Below are 25030 nucleotides of genomic sequence, written 5' to 3' on the forward strand. Positions count from 1 at the left end.
GCAAAAAAATTAAAAAAAATTTTTTTGATTGCCTTAAAGTCGTTTTGCATTGTACGGGTTGTATACCAGCAAGTATGGCATACTTTTAAGAGCATTTGAGTTTTACTACTAAGCTCTAACAATAATTTAGGTTGTAATTCAAATGACCAGTTTATATTAATGGGCTCCTTCTAATACCTTATCATTTCTATAGTAACAACTCTCACAAATCGCAGCATTATAAGAAGAGTAAAAACACTCTTTAAAAAAAAGAGTAAAAAAAAATGTGTGGTTACTGGCAAATAATCAACCTCTTGTTGGTACCTGCTTTCCATCTACACATTACACCACCCCAGCACAGATATTCCTGATACACTGATATATTCCTATTACAGTGCTCCCTGTTATATTGTGTTATCTTCCTTACATATCAAAAGCAATTTATTGATTTTTATTGTAACTCACATCACACACTATTCTTTAGGTAGAAATTTAAATACCTTAAAAACTCCACAATTTGTATGATTTTAGAGTTGGTAATTTTTTTTAAAGAGCTTGAGAAAAGGCACGCTTGGAAAAGACTTACATACAGATTAAGGAGTTAACCTAGTATGTGTTTTCATATATGTAAGACCTGACCATATCCAATACCGACTTTCTACAGGCAGCATCTTCTGTTGTTTCCACTGCAGTTATTGTGCTCTGTAGCCACTTTGTATTTTGCCTTAATACATTTTAATTTTGCATTGGCATTGGAGCCAGGACAGATTTTGTCTGAGAAATCTGCCCACAGGAAGCCTATAGCTACCTGTGAGCACATCTATAGCTACCCTATAAGGTTTTTGAGGAGAATATTTATTTTATCTGGACTCTACTGACTACCCTCCATAATTCACATGCATCGTCTTATGATGAATTTCGGCCTTGCCTATTGCTGCATTACAAAATTAACAGGAAAATCAGATGTGAGTGCTTGCATGTGAGCGAAATGACAGCATATCGGATGTGTTTGAATGTAGCTCATATTGGATGTGAAAAACGGTTTATGCCACAGTCTCCCAATCCTGGTCCTGAAGTGGCCCTATTTTGCAGATTTGATAGATTTACCTGTTCACAAAACACTTGACACAACTAATCAGCTAATTAACAGCCCTTCCTGACTTGAAATGGGTGTGTTAATGGTGCAATAGTCAATATTTTTTCTCCCGATGCATCAGGAGTTTCCTCCAGGTACTCTAGTTTCCTTCCACAGTCCAAAGCCATGCACTGTAGGCTGATTGGCATCTCCAAATTGTGTGAATGTGTGTGATTGTGCCTTGCTATGGGTTGGCACCCCACCCAGGGTTTTGTCCCCAAGCCTCATGCCCCGAGTCCCCTGGGATAGGCTCCAGGCTCCCCGCAACCCTGTATAGGATAAGTGGTACCGAAAATGGATGGATGGATGGATGGATAATAGTTGTCTCAGAACACCTCTATTACGCAGCTGGGGGGGAAAAACAGTTTGTCAACCTTCCTTCTGGTCTGGAATGTTATTTGTATTGGGACTGGCCTCTTGTCAGTCATTTTATAGCCACGCCCCAACACCCTTTCACATCCTCATAAATCATTGAGGAGATTGTTGAGGAGAACTTACATATTTATAGAGTTGTAACTTGCCTTTCAAATAGTTGAATTTTCGAGTGTGCTTGAAAATGATGCCAGGGTAGTCCTGGTTAATGGTTAAGCTAACTATAGTTGAGTCACCATAGAAATTTGGGGGTGGAGCTTTGTGTACATGACTGGAAATTGGGGTGGACTCTGAGTAAAAAATGTTGCATCTAGTTTTTAGTTAATTTTGCCACTTATTTATTTTGCATCGGCTTATTTTTTGTATTTTCATTACTATTTTTTACTTTATGTTTTGTTCAGTTCCTATGTCACATGCTCTGTTGTATGTTACTTTAGCAATACACAATGCAAATATTTTGTCATGGCAAAAAACAAAAATACACGTTTTAAAAATTGAAAATGCTCAAATGTGCAGGGTAGACCCTCACCTCTGTACAGACTTTGATCAAATATGCCTTATCCAATATGACGGCTCTACGGATTATGATCAAATATGCCCCCATCCAATATGGCGAACGCATTGACGGCTCTCTCGGTAGTTATGTAGATAACCGTCTTGCTGTGATTGGCTGAGCTCTTTAGGGGCGGTGTCCAATCCTACAGGCTGAGCCGAGCGGAGCAGCATAGAGTACAGTGAGCCTCTCGGTCGGTATCCGCGGCTTGTTTCATCCTTCTGCGCACATCTTCGGTTTATCAGCGAGAATATCGGCGGCTAGCCGCAGAGGCTAGCTGTCAGTGACGTTCCTTATCGCCTCGGTGCTGTCTCTCCGCTGAGCTTTTCTACAACCCGTTCACTTTGATCTCCGGAGGAGGAAAATAACAACACGGTAAATACGGTCATTTCTATTTGCATTGCCAGTCATGGTGTTTACGTTTTGCTGGAGCTGAATAAGCTATCCGCGGCTAACTCACACACAGTGTTCATAAACACCGGCGCAGAAATTGTGATTGAGCTGCACGTTTATTTCATGTATCTAGATCTAAAAACAATAGTGCAAGTGTTTAAAATGGAGATGGGTAGCGATGCCAGGCTGCGTTGCCATGCTGCACGAGACACAGCGCAGTTGGCAACGGTGTTGTTGTTAATGTCAGTGTGAACGGTGATGTTCATGTAATGTAAGCTAACGCCACAAACACTGTGCTGTCAGGTGTCTCAAAAAAACAAACAACCCCACACACACTCCAAGAGCAAGAAGAGATGAGGTTTATTTCTTATATATTTTAGTAAGGCCCACGTTGCAGAAATGTACCGTAGTTAAAATACTGAATATATTCAAATAATACTGTACATCCCTCGCCTTTATGTTCTCCTACCGGTCTACCATAAACTACTCTGACTCCTGCTTAAGTCGTTTCATTTTACTGACTTGTATATAAGTTATTAAATAAATACGTTACATGATAATATATAGCAAGGTAATTATGTTAGCAAACAAACAAACAAAGCTTTTCATTTCAGACACTTTCAGTTTCTCTCATAAACACAGTGTACACTAGTGTGTGTGTGTGTGTGTGTGTGTGTGTGTGTGTATACTACAGCCAAAAGTTGATGCAAAGCTGACCATCACAGCTCTATGTGCTTGTTGAACATCTCGTTCCAGATTCCTTTTTGCTGGTATAATAAACCTCCAGTCATTTTGGAGCGCGGCTGTGAGGATTTCTACTCCTTCAACCAGAAGAGCATTAGTGAGGTCAGGTGTTCCAGTTCATCCCAAAGGAGTTGAGTGGGGTTGAGGTCCGAGATCTGTGCAGGACACACGAGTTCTTCCACTCTGACCTCGTGTCTTCACGGAGCTCACTTTGTGTACACAGGCATTGTCGTGCTGGAACAGATTTGGCCCTCTTAGTTCCCAGGGAAATCTTAAACCACAAAATAATTCACCACAAAGACTAATCATTGCAGCTTTACTGCCAAAATGACATCGAATTTAAAATGATATCAGTGAGGTGAAATGAGTCATCCATCCATCTTCAACCGCTTACTCCTTTTCAGGGTTATGGGGGAGACTATCCCAGGGAGCATCGGGCACAAGGCGGGGTACACCTTGGACAGGGTGCCAGTCCATCGCAGGACACACACATTCCACACCCATTCATACACTACAGACACTTTAGACACACCAATCAGCCTACCATGCATGTCTTTGGACTGGGGGAGGAAACCTCACACCGCCAGGGTTGGGGTTCGATTCCCGCTGGGGCTCTGTGTTTATAAGATATTTCTGGATCGTTTACTAGGTCATCCTTTCTTTACGATGCTTGATGTCACCTTGCCTAGCCTCGAAATTTCTTGAGGTGCAAGTTTACGGAGAAAAAGAATAGACATGATAAAACATCTGACCAGATATTGCTCTTATGTCTCTCGTGAGTTGTGACTGACGAGGCTGCGGACGTGCTAATCGGATATATACTGTCTAAATATTTGACATATTTTCAGGTCCCCTTATGGTTTTTTTATGGCATGAATGGTATGTGGTGTCGACTGATAAAGCACAGATCTTGCAGAACCTAAGGATATGCAACTATACTGTGAAGCTTTCTGTAAGGAAACATTTATTTAACATTTATGGAAGGAGTCTCCAGTGTCAGTGCTTTGTAATAGTTAGGAAGTTTTTCCACAATGGGAAAGTCTTCAGTCCTGAAGTCTTTGCATTGTTACAGTTTCTCTGCAGCGTGACGATCACAAGCTGTGATTTCTGTCTTGCTAACTGGTCTGGTGAGCGAGCAACTGCTTGTTTTTTGAGGACTTTTCATGACGTTAAATGTAACTGTAAACGGATAAAAAAATGAATGCAACATGGACTTCATTAATATACAGCATTTAAAATGTAATTGCTGTCAGTTTGCTGTGGTGTAAGAGGAATAAAGCAGCACTTTGGGATGTGCTGTTATTGGAAAATAATCAACTTCTGAGTGGTCATAGTATCTCTGCTTTATGTGAGTTTATGTTATTGATTATATTCCTGTAACAGCACATGTCTGAGTCTCTTCTTCTGTACATATTAGTCATTCAGTGGCCTTAATAATCAAATGATTGCTTCTTTATGCGCCATCACTCCGTCTCTCTTCTCCACAGGCTCCTACATTGATGAACCAGACTTTCCAGCCCACGTTGAAAATGGGACCCAAGTGATCCGGGGAGACGATGGACTTTGAGGACGTAAGCTGGCCGATCCTGGTGGCGCTCTTCTGCGTCTCTCTCCTGGTTGTGCTCACATGGCTCCTTCAGTTCTCGCAGGCTTCGCTGAGCTCCAGGAGAGGTGGCAGAGCTGCGCAGGGCAGAGAGACACCATGGCAGCTGCCCTTGCGTCTCACCCACCACACCCTGACTGGAGGAGTGTGGGGCTTGCTGCTCAGGTACCGGCTGGGCCGAGGCGACTCTGAGGCCGGAGTTAAGGGCCTCCTGTCCTCACTTTTCACGTTCAGGTCGTTCAGAGAGCACTGGCAGCGAGCATGGGTGAGGGCGCTCAACGAGCAAGCCTGCCGGCAAGGGGTGAGTGAGTTCACATTGCACTGCACATGTTCGCAGGTGATTGTGTTTGTTTCGTGTTAGTATGAGACATGCTATGTGGAAAGCATTCTTTTCTTCGAGCAGTCAAATGCCGTGTGTGTTTTGCCGTGCAGATATTTCCACACAGAAGCAGGTATTTATAGACTTCGTTTCAGTGAGTGTGTAGGTGCGCAGTGTGTGAGGTGGAGTTACTCGTTCCAGTGTGTCAGGAGTGAACGGCAGGTTCATATATAATCCTCTCTCCCTGTGACAGTCTGCATTACATCATGTCTCATGAGGCTGATCGTATTCATCAAGTGGGATATACATAGATGGGTGACAAACTCAAGGAACAATCAACATAATGTATATTAGTAAGTTGTTGGGCAACCATGAGCTGAGAACAGCTTCAGTTTATCCTGCCATCGATTTTTAGGGATGAACATCATAAAGGTATTCCCCTGATTAGCATATTGATAGTGAGCGCTGACTAACGTGTCAGTTCAAAATGCACAAGCGTTCAATTACGTTGACATTTGGTGACCATTTTCACTCTCATCAAATCATTCACCGAGCCCTCGTGCACCGTGGATGTGGGTGGAGTCATCTCGGAATTTATTTATTTGCAGTGACACGTCCCTTTAAGGCGCATTTGACAGACAAAAGGCCCGTGGGCCAAATACGGCCCCCGGCCTCATTTTGTTCGGCTTCGTTTCGTTCGACCTCGGAAGAAATATCATAACAGCACGTAGTACATTACTCCTCGACATTTTTACACTATATATAATTCACAGCAGATCTGAAGCGTAGGTGGTTTTAAATCAACAAATGTCCGCTGCATTTCATGTAAGCTGTACTCATGTCTAAAAAGATTCAGAAGCGCGTCAGGTGTCGGCAGCGGTGTAACCGGGAATTAATTTCAGTGGAATGAATAGTAGAAAATAAATTTCGGGATCTGTACAGTTAAATTGGTAAGTGTTCATGCTTTGTAGGGGGATGTGGGGATTAAATTAATTTGTTATTCAGTCGTTTAAAGCACACCTATTATGGTTTTGAAACATGGCTAATTTCAAAACCGGATCTCATATCGCATACAATAGATTTACATGCATCCAAGCTCAAAAATCACTTTAACGTGCTCATAATTTAAACTGCAGCATTACCTTTCCTCCCCAGTGTCACGAACGACTTGTTCAATGATCCGTTCTAAAGGATTCATTCTAAATTCCTCCTTTCCGAGAGCATACTCTGCTCTGATTGGTCAGATGTCCCAGTCTGTTGTGATTGGTCTACCGCTGTCAGCGTGCAGCTGATGAAGACCAGATCCGGGGCTTTTTGTTACAAACCTACGTAGGTTAGTACAGGAAGTAAGTCTGGAATTACTAACGACTCGATTCAGCTGTTCAGAATCGCTTCCTTCTTTTGGCAGTCAATAACTCCGTTTGTCGTGCGCTTTGATTTTTGAAACTTTGCAGATGTTTTTACATTCACAAACAGCTCTATAACACACTACATGAAAGGTAATATTTGAAATGCACTTTAAGGCACGATCTACCGTTGTCCAATTTTGCCATAAGTCATGATCTGCTTTTCTTTTACAGTAAACCTAGGTAGGATTCTTCATCGACTCTCACCTTGATATCCTAGCGCTTACAGTGGAGCTGTATGGCTAGTAGCATTCAAACAGAAACAAGAAAAATGCCTGGTTCCAGTTAATTAATCCTGTTTCTCATGGTAGCAGCCGATAGCCAATAGAACGTGATTATCCTCAGGAATGCATTCATAAAACAAACTTTAACAAAGATATTAGACGTTATAACCTAATAGGGTGTACAATCAAATAGCTTCTGTTAGCCCTTCTTCTTTTTCTTGAAATAGAAATATCCTGTTCTAATTTTAGAGCCTTGGTTACGCTTGAAATATTTATAAAGGAAATATTTATTTCATAAAGGATTATGATTGAAATCGGTTTCTAAGGGTGTTTTCGCACCTGGCTTGATGGGTGCGTTTGTTTCAGAACCTGGTGTGTGTTGTCCCTCGGTTCGGTTCATTTGGACACATATGAACACAGCGCTCGGATGCGCACCAACATAATCGGCCCAAGAACAGTCAAGTGCAAACAAACTCTGGAGAGGTTCGCGTGAGAAAGCAACCTGACCCAATGGACCAGCAAACTAGCCTGCATAACACTGAACGATGGGTACTGCGTTACATTAAAAAACGGCTCGCAACACGAATTGAAATGCCTCAATGAAGTTTGGTCTGATGAACATAAATACCTTCTGAATAACTTTCAAAACACAGAGGTTTACAAGATGTTTAGCGAGCATCTCAATGAGATGGGCTTTAATCGCTCCATTCAACATATTAATTGGATAAATTAGAAAGATACAGCTAAAAAGAAAGTCACAATATTCTCACCGAGCTGCTGTCGATCCGTCTGTACGGATGACCGTTATGAGCATTACCTCAGAACATAAACATGTGCACTCTGACCAATGAGAGGACGTTTTACTCACATGTGATTTGCATAAACACATTTCGGTGCGCTTTGAAATTAAATGTTGCCTTGTGAAAGCAAACCAAACCAAGGAGAAAACGCAACAATTTGTTTCGGAACAAAGAACAGATCTACAGGTCTGAAAACGCCCGAAGAGGAATTTAAATAGACAGTATGTATTTATTTTTTTCAGACTGCATGTATACATGTCTGGAAAGATTTCAGCACTTTCTGAAATACTAAAACAAACCCGCCTGGCTCCAACAACCTTGCCACGGTCAAAGTCATTGTGATGACCTCTCCCCCCCCCTTTCTGATGTTTGATGTGAACGTTAACTGAAGCACTTGAAGTGTATCTACATGATTTTGTGCATTGCACTGTGACCGCATGAATGGCTGTGTATATGATTGGCTATGTATATACAGTATGCACATATACTTTCACACACACACTATAGTGTGCACATGTTCTTATTGAACAGATTTCATGGTCACTTGTATTTCACTGATTTGGTTTAATTTGTTTCGCAGTGCAGTCATAGTAATCGCACAGCTGGTGCCTCACAGATGTTCACACCACGTGTGTCTTAATTTTAAGATCACAGCCACGGTAAGCAGACTGACTGACTAAGTCTGACTGCTTCATCCAAATTAGGAGTCTCTGCTGTTTCCACATGCGTCTCCGAGATCATACAGAAGACATTTGAGAACTGATGTGATCCCAACTCGTCTTTTGTGATTCATAACCTTAATGAGTGCACAGAATGCATTTGTCACTGATCTGAGTTCAGTGTAAAAGGGCCATTTGTACCTGCACTGAGCCCATCTCATTGACTGGTCAATAGTGTATGAGGTAGTTGGCGTGTACAAAGGTCCCGTTTCCTATATTTAACTCTGCCTCACTTTGTTCTGTGTGGGTATCAAAGCTCGGCGCTATAGACTGCTCTGTGGGCACAGAATGACCAAGTGAGTGATCTTCTCTTCCCTCACTCCTGGACCTTCTCATTGTATTTCATCCCTTGAAGGTATACAATCCCCAAACACTACTTTGATGAACATTTCTGTGCTGCTGGTCGATTAAGCCAGTGTCATCAAATTAGACGTTTATACTGTATATTATACTCCATAAAAAGATTCGCTGACACTGTGCCTTGTTCATCACTGTTTTAGTAAAGTTGTGTGTAAATGTTTGCGTAAGCCAAACTGAGCGAAAAATTTCCGCTGGATTTACAAACTTTTCTGGAACGCTAATTTACTTCGTACTTGCATGGGCGTGTCGTTGAAGGCTAATTACCCGTAAATTAGCAGGCATATGCATGGCACAGCTGATTTGCATTTGGTGATGCCCAAAAACTCATAAGACATTAAAGGCAAAACTCACTGCGCTGAAATAACGAGTATACACAGAAAATTACCTTCTCAGAGGAAAAAGTGCAAGTTAGTTTGAGTCATGTCCATGCTAGTAAAATATAATATATAATGTATATGTTGGGTTTTGTTTTTTTTAAGCCACAATCTGGAACCAAATTAGAGAAAAGGACAATTTGATGTGAATTAAGAGAGAAAAATGTCTATTTTACCCAGGTGATTCTGGGCATGAAGCATTTTCCACAGAGATACTGCAATCTCAGCAACTGTCGGCCAGACGTCTTTCACTGTGATGTAAAAGCAGGGAAGTATGTGTTAAAGGAATGCGATGATGGTGCGCAGCACAATATGGCGTATATGGCACATTGCAGCTTGAGACATACGAGATCAGTCACTTAGTACTGGCTCTAATAATGAAAAATCTAAAGAAAATGCATTTTCATTCATTTATTATTCGTAAGTAGCCACTTTATTCTGGTCAGGGTTGCAGTGGATCTGGAGTCTCTCCTGGGATCGATGGACGTGAGGTGGGAATACATCGCTAATCCATTTCCAGGAACCATGCACACTTGCCTTCACACCATCTTTCATACCTCGGGGCAATGTGGTGTATCCAGGCCATTTACCAGCATTTTTTAGGGGCTGGAAGTAAACCAGAGAATACAGAGGATGCTCACACGTGTCCGTGCAGGAGAACATGCACAGAAACTCCATGTAGACAGTAACGCGAGCTCAGAATCGAACCAGCAACTCTATAGTTGTGAGGTAGCAACTGCACCACTGTGTCAGTACAAATAGTTCTAACAGGAATAACAAAAAATGCCAACCAAGAAACTGGCACTAGAATCACTAAGCACATCACAGGTAGTTCAATATAAATATTTTGAATGTATTTCAGAGTGGTGGTTTCCTGTAATGCTTTTCCCTCCAAGCTGTCCTCCTCAGGGGAGACAGCTGACACAACCCCGTTTAATATTTTACATGCTGTAATTGGTATTGGGTGGGTCAGGGAAAGCCTTTCTCATGTCTGGTGTTCTGATTAGGATCAGCATGACAATACTCGTGTGATCTTGTTCATTGATAAACAGAAAACGCTCTTGAACTATGAAGGGAATGTTGGTATGTCCTTGGTTTATCTGCTTAGCTTTGCGTTCATCGGAACCCGTTTCAGCGCATTCATATGCAGTTGGCTCTCCTCAGCAGCGAAGCCGTCATGAAATATGTGTATATATAATATATACCATCCCTCGAAATGTTACCCTGCGTGGCGTTCCTGTGCCAAGGCTGACAGTTGTGCCAGTTCAGCAACCTAGTTATTTTATCTGGCTGTCAAAGGGGAGGTATGTGGAGAGGAGGTGGTTATGCAATCCTCATGTCCTCTTAACTTGTTTGTCCACAGTTGGTGGGATTTTCAGCGAGAGGGCGGAATCCAGCAAAAAGTCATTTACCGTACAAGATTGTGTTTAATTTAAGTAAGGGATGGGAGCCAAGTGCCGAAACAACACGTAGAGTTTTCATTCTGTCAGTAGCTGTGAAAGGTTGTGCAGAGGGTATTGTACTGAGCTGGTGTGGAGTCAGGCTTTTTCCTTAATTACTTTTCCTTTGAGAGAGAAGAATCTATCACATGCCTTAGCAGTTCTTTCACATGTAAACTCCTGCCCTCTGTGATTGTGTTTCAGTATTCATGAGGGAGGTCAATATTGCCTCATTATGTAAATTTGGCACAGTATAACCTTTTACATAGGGCTGGGTGATATGGAAGAAATCTTATATCATGATATGGACAATTTCATATCTTGAAGCGTTATATGTATGAAGCGTTATATGTATGAAGCGTGAATATGTATGTAAATGCATGTGTATGTAAGTGTGTGTATGTGTATATGCATGTGTATGTATGTGTGTATGTATGTATGTATGTATGCATATATGTGTGTATGTATGCATATGTGTGTACATGTATGTATAATATACATCACGAGATGGCTCAAATTTTCTCTACAATTGATGAAAAAAATGGTCAAAGTAACTGCATGCGTTCATGACTAGTCTGCAGTGTAACTTACAGACGACCATTTACAAGTTGACCATTTAGGTACAAGTTCCTCATGTTTTAGTTGGGATGATTCCTGTTCTGTGTTCTGGGGAGGTTCACTCTGTGTCATGGGCCTCCATGCTTGTTTTTGTTTACGCTACAGCACACAGCTAGTAGCTCCTAGCGCCGACCTTAGTGACATAAAGCGGCTGTCGAAAAAATAAGAAAATATCTTATCAAAAGACAGGGGGTGTCTTAGTGGTTAGCACATTTGCCTCGCACCTCTGGGGTTGGGGCCAAGTTTCCTTCCCCAGTCCAAAGACATGCGTTTTAGGCTGATTGGCATTCCCAAATTGTCTGTAGTGTGAGAATGGGTTTGTGAATTTGTGTGTAATTGTGTCCGACAATTGGTTGGCACCCCGTACAGTGGTGCCCCATCCTTCCCTGGCATAGGCTCCAGGCTCCTCCAAAACCCTGTGTAGGATAAGTGGTATGGAAAATGAATGGATGCGTCCTATGATATGTATCACCATGTCGAACAGCTCTACATTAACGCATATGCTTTGGGCTGGGCAAAGTAGATTTCATGAATTGTTGTATTCAGAAAGGTGTCAAAGCAACACTATGTAATTCTGAACGTTGTAGCAAGCAGTGCTATTGTCAGCTAAGGATGGAGTCTAGTACCTTGCTGTCACCTGTCAGTACAGTACAATGAGCACAACTAGCAGTTGTTGAGTACGACTAGCAGTACAATGAGTCTCTTGTAGCGCTGGTTCATTCATTTAAACGTTTATATGATATGCCAACGGGTCTGTCCGTTAATCGTACAGCAATTGAAAATACCTGACAAGAAATAGCATTTTCTCGTCAAGAATAAATGGAAACAGCTTCTGGACAGATTTGTCCAATCTAAAGAAAGGAAAACGTAGCAGGGATACTGGTTAAATAAACAACGTTCAAATATTAATGTTCACTCTTAATGTTTTCGAGGATTTCCTGCTTTTACCTTTAAAGGGTTTTTGACCTTTTCCACCTCTTATGTATGCTTGAATCTGCTCTCACAGTGTCTGTTAAGCTAAATGTTGGTCATACTATAAGTTGGACAGGTCCTTAGAGATTTTTCATTCCCCATTGCTTGCAAAATGAGGTTTAAAGTAGAGGTTCCCATTTTGGGAGCTATGACCTACAATCTGTATCCTGGTCTCATATAGAAGACACTAGATTGAGGTCTGCCTTTAGGAGCAGCGTATACATGTTGAAGAGGTAGTGTATTTATTTTATTTTATTTTGGCCAATTATATAAGTTCAATAATTTCTTTCCTTACAAGAGTACTCCAGGGTTTTTTTTTTTTTTTTTTTTTTTTTAAACAAGTGATTCTCTTTCAACTCTGTCTGTTGTGTATGTGCGATCACCAGCACTGGAAAGAATATATTATTTACTCATATTAATAATTTTCTCTAAAATGTACAGGCTTGTAAATGTTGGTATCTGGTCGAAATCTGCAGCTTTAAAAGTGATAAAATACTACTTCTTTACTCTAATGGTGATGGTCTTAGTAAGAGGTGGATGAGAGAAAGTCTTACCATAGCTGCCCTTATTTTACAACTTTCCAACACTGGGTAATACAGTAAAAGTCATTTCGGTTACTTGCATTCCGGAAGGGTTTGTTGTATCCTTGCGCTGTGTATGTTAACACACAACCATAAATTCTCTCCCCATTGAAACATCCCATCTGTGAAAGGATGAACTATACAGATTTAAAGCTTAACTTGTAAATTCATCTGACTGAAAAGTTCATGAACTCAATCTACAAAAATATGTTTTGTGTAAATGTTTATTTACAGCTCTTAGTCGTCCATTTTCCAAACAGAGAAACATCTTGAACTTCCTGTTAGCAGTAATCGCGCCTACATTACAGATGCAGTAAATTGAGATTATGTTGAGGGGAGAGAAGAAAAAAAAACTCTGCGTCATTCATTTAATACCTATTATTATAGATATTTATATATGATATTTATTATGTTTATCTTGACTCTATTAAAACACCTTTTAAATAATTTTTATCATCACAGTGGATAATTTATTTTGCTGGTTCAAAATAATGAATTTGGAAAGCCTTATGAAGAAATCTGAGTCAAATCTCAGTCTTTTGTTTTACTGAAATGAATGGTGTTTTGTGTGTGTGTGTGTGTGTGTGTGTGTGTGTGTGTGCGTGTATAGACGTTTATCCATCCATTTTCCATATCACTTATCCTACACAGGGTTGCATGGGAGCCTGGAGCAACCTGGAGTTCCCCAGGAACTTGAGGCACAAGGTGGGGGACACCGTGGACTGGGTGCCAACTCCTTTCAGGGCACAATCACACATATTCATACATCACGGACAATCTGAAAATGCCAATCAGCCTATAACACATGTTATTGAACTAGGGGAGGTAACTGGAGTACCCGGAGGAAACCCCTGAAGCACAGGGAGAACATGCAAGCTCGAGCACATGCAAGGTTTCGAGCCCCCAACCCTGAAGGTGCGAGGCAAGCATCCTAGCCACTAAGCCACCATGCCTCCCCGGACAGTTCTGTTTTTTTCAAAATAAAGCTATTAATTACCAAACTGAACAATTTTTCAAGCTCACCAGGATGTAGTCATATTTTTTTTTCTTTATTTTAGAACTTGAATAGGTCAGATGATTTAAAACTTTATGAATATAGTTCAGCCATGTTACCACCTTGAATTAATTCTACATTCAACTAAAGGTTGTAACTCCGACTAAGATAATGCTCCCTTAACTTCAAACTCGGGAACTTGGGATGGTCTCTTCAACATTGGGTTCAGCAAGTAATGGCAAATCAACACGGCCCCTCATACAGACATATTAGCTTATTAAATCTGTAACACTGACTACGTTTACATGGACAGCAGTAATCTAATTATGGACCTTACTCTGAGTAAGATAATATTGTGATTAAGGTGTTTACATGAGTCGCTTTTAGAATAATCCTTTCATGCCCCTGTTTTACATGTTCTAGAACATAGTTCGATTAACGGCACACGTCATTACGTCACCGCGCCACGCCCTCCGACGTCCCTCCAGAATTTCACATATCAACATACAGTTCATCTTTGTTATGGTACCGTATACAGTTTTGGGTGTTTTTTTATTTAATGTTTTTTTACGAACGCTTTAAATGCGGTTAATTATTTGTCATGCTGTACGTCCAAATAGACGACTGCTTGAAGCCGTGGGCTGCGTCCCAAACTGCGTACTTACCATCTGTATAGTAGCCAAGATACATGTACTTCTCCTCCTACAGGCCTAAAGTAAGCAAATACGTGGTTTGGGGAACACCCGTGCTCTCTTGTTTGCCATAAAACGGTTGAGCACTGCCGTGTGTGATCGTGTCCTGTCACAAAATGCGGTGAAAACTCTCACACAATGTTAGTAGTGTGATTAAGGTGTGTACATGTCTGTAATACACGTCGTTAATGCGACTAAAACAGGAGTACTCCACATGTCCTAACTCGATTTGTGTTTACTTCGAGTATGACTTTAATCGGATAAAGGTAAAAAAAATTGCTGTTTACATGATAGTTTCTTAATCAGAGTATTGTCTTAATCGGGTTAATATTGGATTATTGTTGTCCATGTGAATGCACTGACTGACTGTTTTGAGAAGGTCAATATACATCACTCATCACAGTTAGCTGACCAGCAAACATGGAGGTGTTCGTGTGTTTTTTTTTTTTTTTTTTTTTCCCCCCCCCACTTTGTAGCTCAAACGCACAGAGGTTGAGATCGATGTAAGTTAAATTGAATGCAGCATAAATAATGAAATTCTTATGTAATATAAACAAAATACTGAATGAGGTTATTTGAACCAAAATGAATAAAATCACATCTGGTGCCTTTTTTTTTTTTTTTGACAAATATGAAATTCTAATTACCAGAACATTTGGATGACCTCCAAACATCTTTAAACAGCCCGTCTGACAAAAGGTTAAAAAAAAAAATACTGCCAAAAGCTATCTGCTCATAGTGAGTCACATTTATAAATTACATTTTGAAACTAAACCCCGTTGCGTATGTTTTAGTATGAAGCTCCAGTGTGCGCAATTGTGATTATCAACATTAGTTACATTTATTTAATGAATTTTTATTGTTATTACTTAGCTCATTGTGTCATGTCTCAGTGGTTAAGATGTTTAGATTTAAGATGTTAAGATTGTGAGTTCAAATCCCAGCACTGCTAAGCTGCCACTGCTGGGCCCTTGAGCAAGGCCCTTAACCCTCAACTGCTCAGTTGTATAATGAGATAAATGTAAGTCGCTCTGGATAACAGCGTCTGCCAAAATGCCGTATATGTAGGTTTAAATGTAAATGTAGTTACACTACTTGCTATATATATTGGTTTTGATTATTTAAGTTTTTCCAGGTTGTTAAAATGATATGCTCAGTTGATCAAAAAGGAAAGTTTGCATGATCAGATTGTAAACTGCCATCTGGTTTATTTGTATGCAGTTTTGGCATATGGGGGCCACTGTGTTGTATTACAGCCCCTTGTTGTGATGAGTGAATTGGCATTATGTGTTGTCAAGTGTTCCTCCTCTGTAACAAGTATTAACAAGTATTTATTTTATTGCTTCACCAATAGCCTATTTGCAGCCAAGACAGTGGTACAGGCATTTGCAAGTTCACGTTTTGTTTCCCCAGTTTTTATCCTGTGCCAAGACACCAGTCTCCTTGCACTTACTGTGCAGCTGAGATGAATAGCTACTCTAGGCCAATCCACACAGTGCTTTCTGTCTCAGTGGAAACCCTAATACATTTGTAATTAAATCCACCTGACTGGAAAAATGCTGCTACAGGGACTGCTCTTTGTGTGTTTGTGCACGTTTGTGTGTATCCGAGCTCGGGTAATGAGGGAAAGTTATAGCTTACACTAGGTCAAGCCTTGCCACCTGTCGGCATACCTAGAAGAAAACTGACACCCCGCTCCTGTCCCCAGCCATGGTGACCACCTTTTTCAAAACTGAATATTACAAATAAGCCTTTTTCATATTTCCTTTCCTGACATTTAGACTTAATTAATTCTATCAAGGGCTTAATATGGACCTGTTCATCCGGTTAAGGATATTAGCTGGACAAACACTGTAATCATTAGCACTGAAGCTCTGCCGTTAAATGAATTTGATCTAGAAAATCAAATAATTTCCCGACAGTTGATATTTGTTAGAAATTACTGAACGGACGTAGAGAAAAAGAGAAAGTAGTCACGTCATCAGACAATTGTCGACTCTCATGATGCCCTCAGATTTGTACACACAATGTGACTGAAGGTGTGACAGCCTGATGGGGTGAAGAGTTCACAGATGAGTGTGTGTGTGTGTGTGTGTGTCTGTGTTTAAGGGGAATTTGCCTATGATGGGTAGTTGGTGGTTTTGGATACACAGCACAAGCAGCACTGCCTTACAGAGCAAATGCACTTACATCTCCACCCTCGATAATTCCTATAGTGGCAATAAGTAGAAATTATAGGCCTGTTTCTTTAAAAAATCACAGTGTATTACTGTAAAAAAAAAAAACATTTGTTTTTTTAGATTAAAAGAAACAGGTGAAGTGAATATCATTGATTATCTCGGTACAATGTCACCTGTCAAGGGGCGGGATATGTTAGGCAGCAAATGAACAGTCAGTTCTCGAAGTTGATGTGTTGGAAGCAAGTAAAATGGGCAAGCGTAAGGGTCTGAGTGACTTTGACAAGGGCCAAATTGGGATGGTTAGACGAATGGGTCAGAGCATCTCCACAACGACAGGTCTTGTGGGGTGTTCCTGGTATGCAGTTGTTAGTACATACCAAAAGTGGTCCAAGGAAGGGCAACCAGTGAATCAGCAACAGGGTCATGGCCACCCAAGGCTCATTGATGCTCATAGCTCAAGGCTAGCCCGTCTGGTCCGAGGTCCGATCCCACAGAAGAGCTGCTGAAGAGCAGACTGCCTAAAAGTTAATGCTGCCCATGATTGAAAGGTGTCAGAACACACAGTGCATCGCAGCTTGCTGTGTATGGGGCTGAGTGTCCATACTGACCCCTGTCCACCGCCGAAAGCATCTACTGTGGGCACGTGAGCATCAGAAGTGGACCATGGAGGAATGGAAGAAGGTGGCCTGGTCTGATGAATCACGTTTTCTTTTACAACAGTGTTCGCCAACCTGTCAATTGCGATCGACTGCTAGATCTTCATCGCTGTCCCGGTAGCTCCTGAAGATAAAAGAATAATAAGTACAAAAAATACGTCATGCCTGATTAATGTTCAGTTTTGCAAGCATCCCTCTCTGTTTTTCTTGATCCAACTGCTGTATTTACGTATTATTGTCGCAAATATATGTATAATATATAATTATATATCTTATATAATATATAAGAGCCGTATGTAAATATATACGGCTCTCCACAGTGATGATAGCCCGTGAGGTAACGTGAGGTAAGATAGAATGGTGTAGGCTCCACGAAAGAAGAAGAAAACATACATACACACTTCTCTTTCACCAAGGAGTTTCTATCTTGGTACAAGAGAAGTGTGTATGTATGTTGTGCCACCAAAAACAAGCACTATGTAAAAGAGGAAATCTGGTGTGGCATCACAACACCAATCCCCTGAAATTTAAAGACCTCTACCTGCCAAAGAGCGCAATCCGTGCTAGGAAAGCTGACGAATTGAAGGCCCAGCAATCACTTTTTCCAAAATCTGCTGCTCAAAATAAGGCTGCTACTGAAGCACCATTTCATGTAAGCCACTTTTTGTCTAAAAACAAAATGCCAAGGAAGCAATGGCCATTATTGCAGAGACTATTTTCAAGGATTTCAAAAACAAAGAAGACATGAAAACCTCACTCCGTGGTGTACCGCCCGGTCCTGCATCAATGACGAGAAGAGTCGAGTCATTGTCAGAGGATCGACAAGTGTTGAACGATTTGTCTCTGGATGTAATGGACACAGCTCAGCTTGTTGTTTTAGTCAGAATGGCTTTCCAGGATTCTACAACAAAGGACGACTTCCTGACTCTTTTGCACTTAAGGAGAGAATGAGAGATGAGGATGTTTACAATGAGTTTAAAAAATGTCGGTGAAAATGATATCCCCACTCATAAACTGGTAGCAATTACTACCGCTGGAGTGCCAGCAAATGCGTGGTGTGTGCTCTGGTTTTATAGCATTGTGCCTTAATGACACTGATTTTCCTGCCTTTGTGTATTATCATTGTGTGATTTCATCAGCAGGCCTTGGCTGGGAAAGTCGTGGACTTTTCTCACGTAATGACAATGGTGGTCATACTGATATACTCGATATAAGCAAAAGCACTTCAGTATCGCTTCTTCAAGGCATTAATGGAGACCGACTACTTCATGCTGATGTCCAGTGGTTGAGTCACGGGAAAGTGTTGCGCTTTGTTGACTTGCTGCCTGAGATAAAGACTTTTCTGTCTGAAAGGAACCAGGAGCACAACGAACTGTCAGATGATGTGTGGCTGCTGGACCTGGGGTTTCCGACAGACTTGACCGCAAAACCGAATACAGTCAACAACGATCTTCAGGGAAAAGTCCGACACTGCCCCTCCTGAGAAGCGCACTGAATGCATTTTATCCTAAGCTCGGTGTTCGGATCGCACATCTAAAGCACGGGAGGCTAACGCACGTTCCCAACCCGGAAAAAATGTCACAGAGCATTGAAGACAAGTATGAGAATCACCCTGAGAATCACTGTGCTCACCTAGACAGTGTAGCAACAGAGTTCAGTCAGTGTTTTGGTGAATTAGACGTCATGGAGTGTATTGCTGCATTTGTCCATCCATCTATCTTCTACCGCTTACTCCTTCAGGGTCGCGGTTGCTGCATTTGTCTCAAACCCATTCAAGCCCATTGATATAGAACAGGTTGCAGCCAAATTCCAGAAAATATTTGCTTTGTCAAATGGAGTTGACATGGAGATAGATCAAGGGACAGTGACTTTTGGGAACTTGTCAACAGATTAGAAGTTTCCTCTCCTCACCGCTTGTGCACTGAAAGTGAGTGCATACTTTGCGAATATCTGCGAAATGGCATTTTCACAAACGAAAATAATCAAATCAAATCAAATTTGCTCTCTGGACCTGCCTGAGCTGTTCGGGTGCCCTATCTCTGGATGGAGCTCTCATAAAGTGGAGGCCCCAGCCTGGAGATTAATTAGGATGGTACCGCTTGAAATACCATGAAAAGGTTTTGGACCTCAATTCCACATGGACATTCTCACTGTGGTTGCTGGGACTACGATTGCTGCGATGGCCTTGGGGCTGCAATTACCACATGCAATTTTGCATTCAGGTCTCCTTTAGTGAACAGTGGACTAGTTCAACAAAGACTTCATGTAAAAACGATAAGGAACTTTCTTTTACTTTCACACTATCTACTGTTACCCAGAGTGGCACATAGTGGCTTAGTGGTTAGCACGTTTGCCTCACACCTCCAGGGTTGGGGGTTCGATTCTCATTGTGGCCCTGTGTCTGCGGAGTTTGCATGTTCTCCCCATGCTGCCGGGGTTTCCTCCGGGTACTCCGGTTTCCTCCCCCAAAGACATGCATGGTAGATGGATTGGCGTTTCCAAAGTGTCCGTAGTGTATGAATGGGTGTATGAATCACTGTGCCCGGGGGCCATCTTCAGTCGTCATGACTCAGGCTTGCCATTGGATCATGGTGGTCACCGGGAAGTGAGAGTGAGGCCGATGCTGCGCAAGTCTTCCTCACTTTAATCCAATTCATGCGCAAGTCGAGTCACAGTTTGTGTTCTCCATAATGGAGGCAGAAATGGAAACTTTGGTCTTCATCGAAATCGACGGAAGAACTCCTGTTACCCAGATGAGGATGGTTCCCTTCTGAGTCTGGTTCCTCTCAAGGTTTCTTCCTCATATCATCTTAGGGAGTTTTTCCTCGCCACCGTCACCACCGGCTCGCTCAATAGGGATTAATCCACACACTTAACATCTGTATCTGGTGTTTATATGTTTCTGTAAAGCTGCAATGAGACAATGACCATTGTAAAAAGCGCTATACAAATTATTTAATGGAATTCAAATCAAAGTACAGGAGCCGCCTTACTGACAGACACCTCACAGACTGCCTCAGACTGGCTATCTCTAGCTATGAGCCAAACTATAGAGCACTCACAGACAGTATTGAGTCACAGCCATCACACTGACTTGAGTGAGTAACATCACTGCAGCAGTTTTGCCTTCTGATGGCATTGTGAAAAGTGATTCTGCGTCAGACGGGACGTAGAATTTCACTTAGCTTAATTGAGAATGTTGTTAGAATTTTGCTATTGCAGTTCATTTATAAAATGCTAGTGGTAGTGCCTTCAGACGCTTCAGTGAATAAGCATTTTACTGTTAATGATGATCTGCTCACTGCAAGTGTTAGTATTATTACATTGTTGGTTTTCTCGGTTGCATCACGTTTAAAGTTTAAAACCAAAGGTTTTAATGAAATTCAAGTACAATTAAAATACTAAATCAAACTGGAAGTACAATCTGGGTAGTCTTATTCTATCAATTCTTCGTTAGGTAGATCTTGCCTTTCATCAAGGTCAATGACAGGGACCTTGGGCTTAAAAAGGTTGCGACCACTGTTTTTACATCATGAGGATGGCCGGGTGCATGTGCGTCAGTTACCTGGGGAAAGGATGGCACCAGGATGCACTATGGGAAGAAGGCAAGAATGCGTAGGCAGTGTAATGCCCTGGGCAATGTCCTGAATGGAAACCTTGGTTCCTGGCATTCATGTGGATGTTACTTTACCACCTTTCTAAACATTGTTGCAGACAATGTACACCCCTTCATGGGGTATCCCCTAATGGCAGTGGCCTCTTTCAGCAGGATAATGCGACCTGTCACAATGCAAAAACTGTTTGGTTTGAGGAACAGGACCAGGAGTTCAAGGTGTTGACTTGGCATTCAAATTTCCCAAGTCTCAATCCAATAAAGCATCTGTGGGACGTGCCAGACAAATAAGTCTGATCTTACAGGACTTAAAGGATCTGCTGCTAACGTCTTGGTGCCAGATACCAAAGAACACCTTCAGAGGTATTGTGGAGCCCGTCCCTCGACGGGTCAGAGCTGTTTTGGTGGCACAAGGAAGACCTACACAATATTACGCAGGTGGTTTTTATGTTACGGGTGAAAAGTGTATAATATTCATGCTAGATTTTGCAATATTTCTTGCTAGAAACAATGACTGTGCTGTGCAAAAATACACAGTATGGTGTAAAAAGAGGAGCTTCAAGCTGAGTGAAAGCTAGTGGAAATTTTAATATGGCTCACTAATGAATTTTTGCCAATAAACCTCCACAACCAGATCAGTTATTTCATCAATTCTTATTGGTTGTTGAGAATTTAATTTTAATAAGGTGTTCTTAAAAAAAATAAAATAATAAAAGCATTATTTAATATATGCAGTTATGTTGAATTGTGATCCAGAAGGTTAATTGTCTATAACAGCAGCTCCGGTGCCGGTACGCTAAGTGAGGAATAAAATGGGACATAACGTGCTGGAAAATAAGCAACAACAAGATGGCAAGAATGATATGATACCACTGTCATTGATCATTTTCAACAAAATAAACATGCCTCATTACTACTTAGAACACCTTAATATAAAGGGTTGCCATGGTATTTTTACATTAAGGGACAATATTTTTTAAATATCTTAAAGTGCCACTACTAAGCCTCTTTTTCGTTTCTGTTACAATTAAACAAAAGACTGGAGTTTGGGGGTACATGACAATAAAAGAAAAAAACATAATTGTGATCTCTAAACAAACTAGTGAACAAAAAGTCCATTTGTAGCCAATAATAACAAGGTGATTCATCACAAATTATTACGCTAGCATTGCAGAAATGACTGATGCTCTTAATATTCTATTAGAAGATCCATATCATTCTAAACAAATTATTTCCTAGATTCTGATGCTTTGTGTGACCGTCGTAATGAAATAGACAAGTCCAGATATTTCAGCTTATAGTGTCAGTCTGTATGCATGCGCTTGAAGAGATGACAGAGATGCATTGTGGGCCATGTGACAGAGGTGCAACTGTGATTCTATTGGTATGAAGCACATGGTCATTAAGAGGCTTTCGCTCTCCTCTTATTCTCACACACACACACACACACACACACACACACACACACACACACACACACATGGTCTCCTAGTAATCTAGGGATTTGGCAGAAGGGATCGACGCAGCTGGTTATGTGTTACTATGTCAGCAGAAGGACATGCTTATGAGTTCTGAAAAGCATGCATACACTAACACAATGCACAAACACCCATATATTTTTTAAAAAATATTGTATAATAATAAATATAAACTTTGTTTGCCAAAAGCATCCCAAATTTCTTCTTATGTGATTTGGATTAAATTATGATATTAAAACTAGAGATGCACCGATACTAAATTTCTCAGCCCATACTGATAACTGATTATTCAGAGTGATTTCGGCCGATACCGATAGTTCTGCCTTTTATGCCTGTTTTTAAATTAATAATAATTAATTCCACAATTCTGAAATAAATGCAGATAAAAACTTTATTCTCTCCAATTCAACAAGTTGTTTCACAGTAACTGGTCACATACACAGAAAACACATTACTCTAATTAACATTAACACATGAACTACATTCTGAAGATTAAAGTAAGATTTCTTATTTTATTGAATGTTATTAATTCATATTAACAGAATCCTGTTAGTCTCACATTCACTCACAACAAACAAAAGCATTTCTTCTTCATCATTGACATCGAACTGGTAATATATAGGCCTAATATACACTTTTTTGATGATATTAACATTAACTACATATGAAACATACTAGTCTACAAATATAGTTTTCTGTGCAATATATATATATATATATATATATATATATATATATATATATATATATATATATATATATATATATATATATATATATATATACACCTTTTTTCAACTCCTCTTCATTATAATCTTTCAACGGTGTACTGGCACTTTAATTCAGCTCAAACAGCTTGAGCGGGGTGGGGGGGTGATTAGACTCGATGCCGAAACGCTTCACTGTTGCTACTTCCGGTGTAAAATTTTATCAGTGAAGAGACTACAGAGTTTACAAACTGCAGTTTTGTCGTCATTCGACACAAGACATCTTTACAGAATCGATGTGTTTTCCTGCCATCTTTTTATTGACAGGATATAATCAGCCCTGATCATGGGCTGTTCGGCCGATAGCATGAAAAATTGCATTTATCGTCCTATACCAATTATCGGCCGATACATCGGTGCATCTCTAATTAAAACTTATGACGTGCTCTTCAAATGTTACAAAGCTACATCAGTGAGCAATGGGACAGTGGGTATTCTTTATTTCTCCCCAGATCAGATAGACTGCGCAGTACTTATTACTTACAGAGCTATTAATTGAACTACAGTGGGGGGAATAAGTATTGAACATGTCAACATTTTTTTCAGTCAATATATTTCCAGAGAGGTTATTCACATGAAATTTTCACCAGACATCAGTATTAACTCAAGAAATCTGGAAATATAAAGAATTCACAACATTAAAGTCCATGAATAAAGTTATGTGTAATAAACCTATGACACAGGGGGAAAAAGTATTGAACACGCTAATGGAAATATTTTTACTGAAAAAAATGTTGACACGTCCAATATTTATTTCCCCCCACTGTATATTTGAACAAGTTATTCTAAAAGGCCGTTATCCTTTTCCTGATTTTGAGCGCAGACTGTATGAGATTTTTCATTTTATTTATTCTTTTTTCTACCAGTAGGCTGTTATACACTTGCATATTGTATACTATATATCTGAGATAATCTTGCAAAATAATTAGTTGTGAAATTAAATAAATAGGTGGAAGTAGACAAGGCTTGAACACATTAAAAGCCCCAATTTTAGAGGTGCAGCGATTAGTCTAAATAATCGTTGTTGATCATGAAACCTCACTGACGTGGACGTTGTTTTCTTACCCAACGTGACTGCTTCATAATAACAACACCATGAAGAGCTGAGGAGCTGTGCGAGGAGATCACTTCTTTGATTTATCAATCTGTAATCATCCATAATACTTGCATCTTGACTTTTATTTTGTAATCAACCAACATTGATGCTTTTTGACATATGTTCAGACGATAACTTGAGGTTGTTACTGAAAAACATTTGTAATCAGTATTCCTTGGAAGCATGTAAAACCATAGTGAAGCTGCTGGCAGCACCCGCAGTGCTGATACTAGTTTATCACACAGACCGAGACTGATATGGATTATGCTTCTAATCAAAGTGATAACTCATTTTCAATTGTAAATGTCCGTAAAAATTTGTAATGTTTTGTAATACGTAGATTACTTTATAAATGTAGAGGTAAATGGCACGTCTGTCAGTGGAATCTTTAAATGTTTAAATCTTTAAACTTGTTATATGACTGCTATGTCCATATTTTGTATAAGCTAATCTGCTGAATACTCAGTCATAGCATGTTATATTTACATTTTTACCATTTTTTAAATTATATTGTTACTCCTGGGCACCTATCTTCTGCACTACCTGTATATCAGACACTTCCACACTAGAACGGTGTTACTGTTTGGCGCTACACTGTCACTTACTGTACTTATTGTCCTGTTTTAGTAGTATTGTACTGTCCTGTGTTGTTAGCACACATCTACACATGCACTTTATGTAGAAATGTGTAGATCTTATTTAGTTCTGTGTCGTCTCATGTGGTTAGTGTGTTGTTGTATGTAGCATCATGGTCCTAGAGGAACGTCGTTTCATTTCACTCTGTACTGTACCAGCTGTATGTGGTTGGAATCATCATAAAACCACTTGAAAAATTGAAAGTATGTCTTTTTCAGAACCACGTGTTAAGGAAAATGCTAATGTGATCATGTCAAGGGTTTTCCCCAACCACCACACATGCATTCCCACACGTGTTCATGGAGGCACTATCTTTAGTGTAAAAAT

At 40.4% G+C, this 25030-nt stretch overlaps 1 protein-coding gene across 2 annotated transcripts in view; it reads left to right on the top strand.

The window, feature by feature from the left end:
* Nucleotides 1-2182: 2182 nt before the first annotated feature.
* Nucleotides 2183-25030, top strand: part of c2cd2l (c2cd2 like) — a 56379-nt gene continuing 33531 nt past the window's right edge. Inside the window, exons 1-3 of one of the 2 annotated variants that reach the window (XM_017460077.3) lie at nucleotides 2183-2414; nucleotides 3189-3278; nucleotides 4664-5080. In XM_017460077.3, the coding sequence (XP_017315566.2) occupies nucleotides 4733-5080 (348 nt within the window). In that variant the 5' untranslated portion in view covers nucleotides 2183-2414; nucleotides 3189-3278; nucleotides 4664-4732. The remainder of the gene's footprint in view (nucleotides 2415-3188; nucleotides 3279-4663; nucleotides 5081-25030) is intronic. The other variant, XM_017460076.3, reaches the window with a different exon arrangement.

This window comes from Ictalurus punctatus, chromosome 28 (assembly GCF_001660625.3).
Source record: "Ictalurus punctatus breed USDA103 chromosome 28, Coco_2.0, whole genome shotgun sequence".
NCBI lineage: Eukaryota > Metazoa > Chordata > Actinopteri > Siluriformes > Ictaluridae > Ictalurus > Ictalurus punctatus.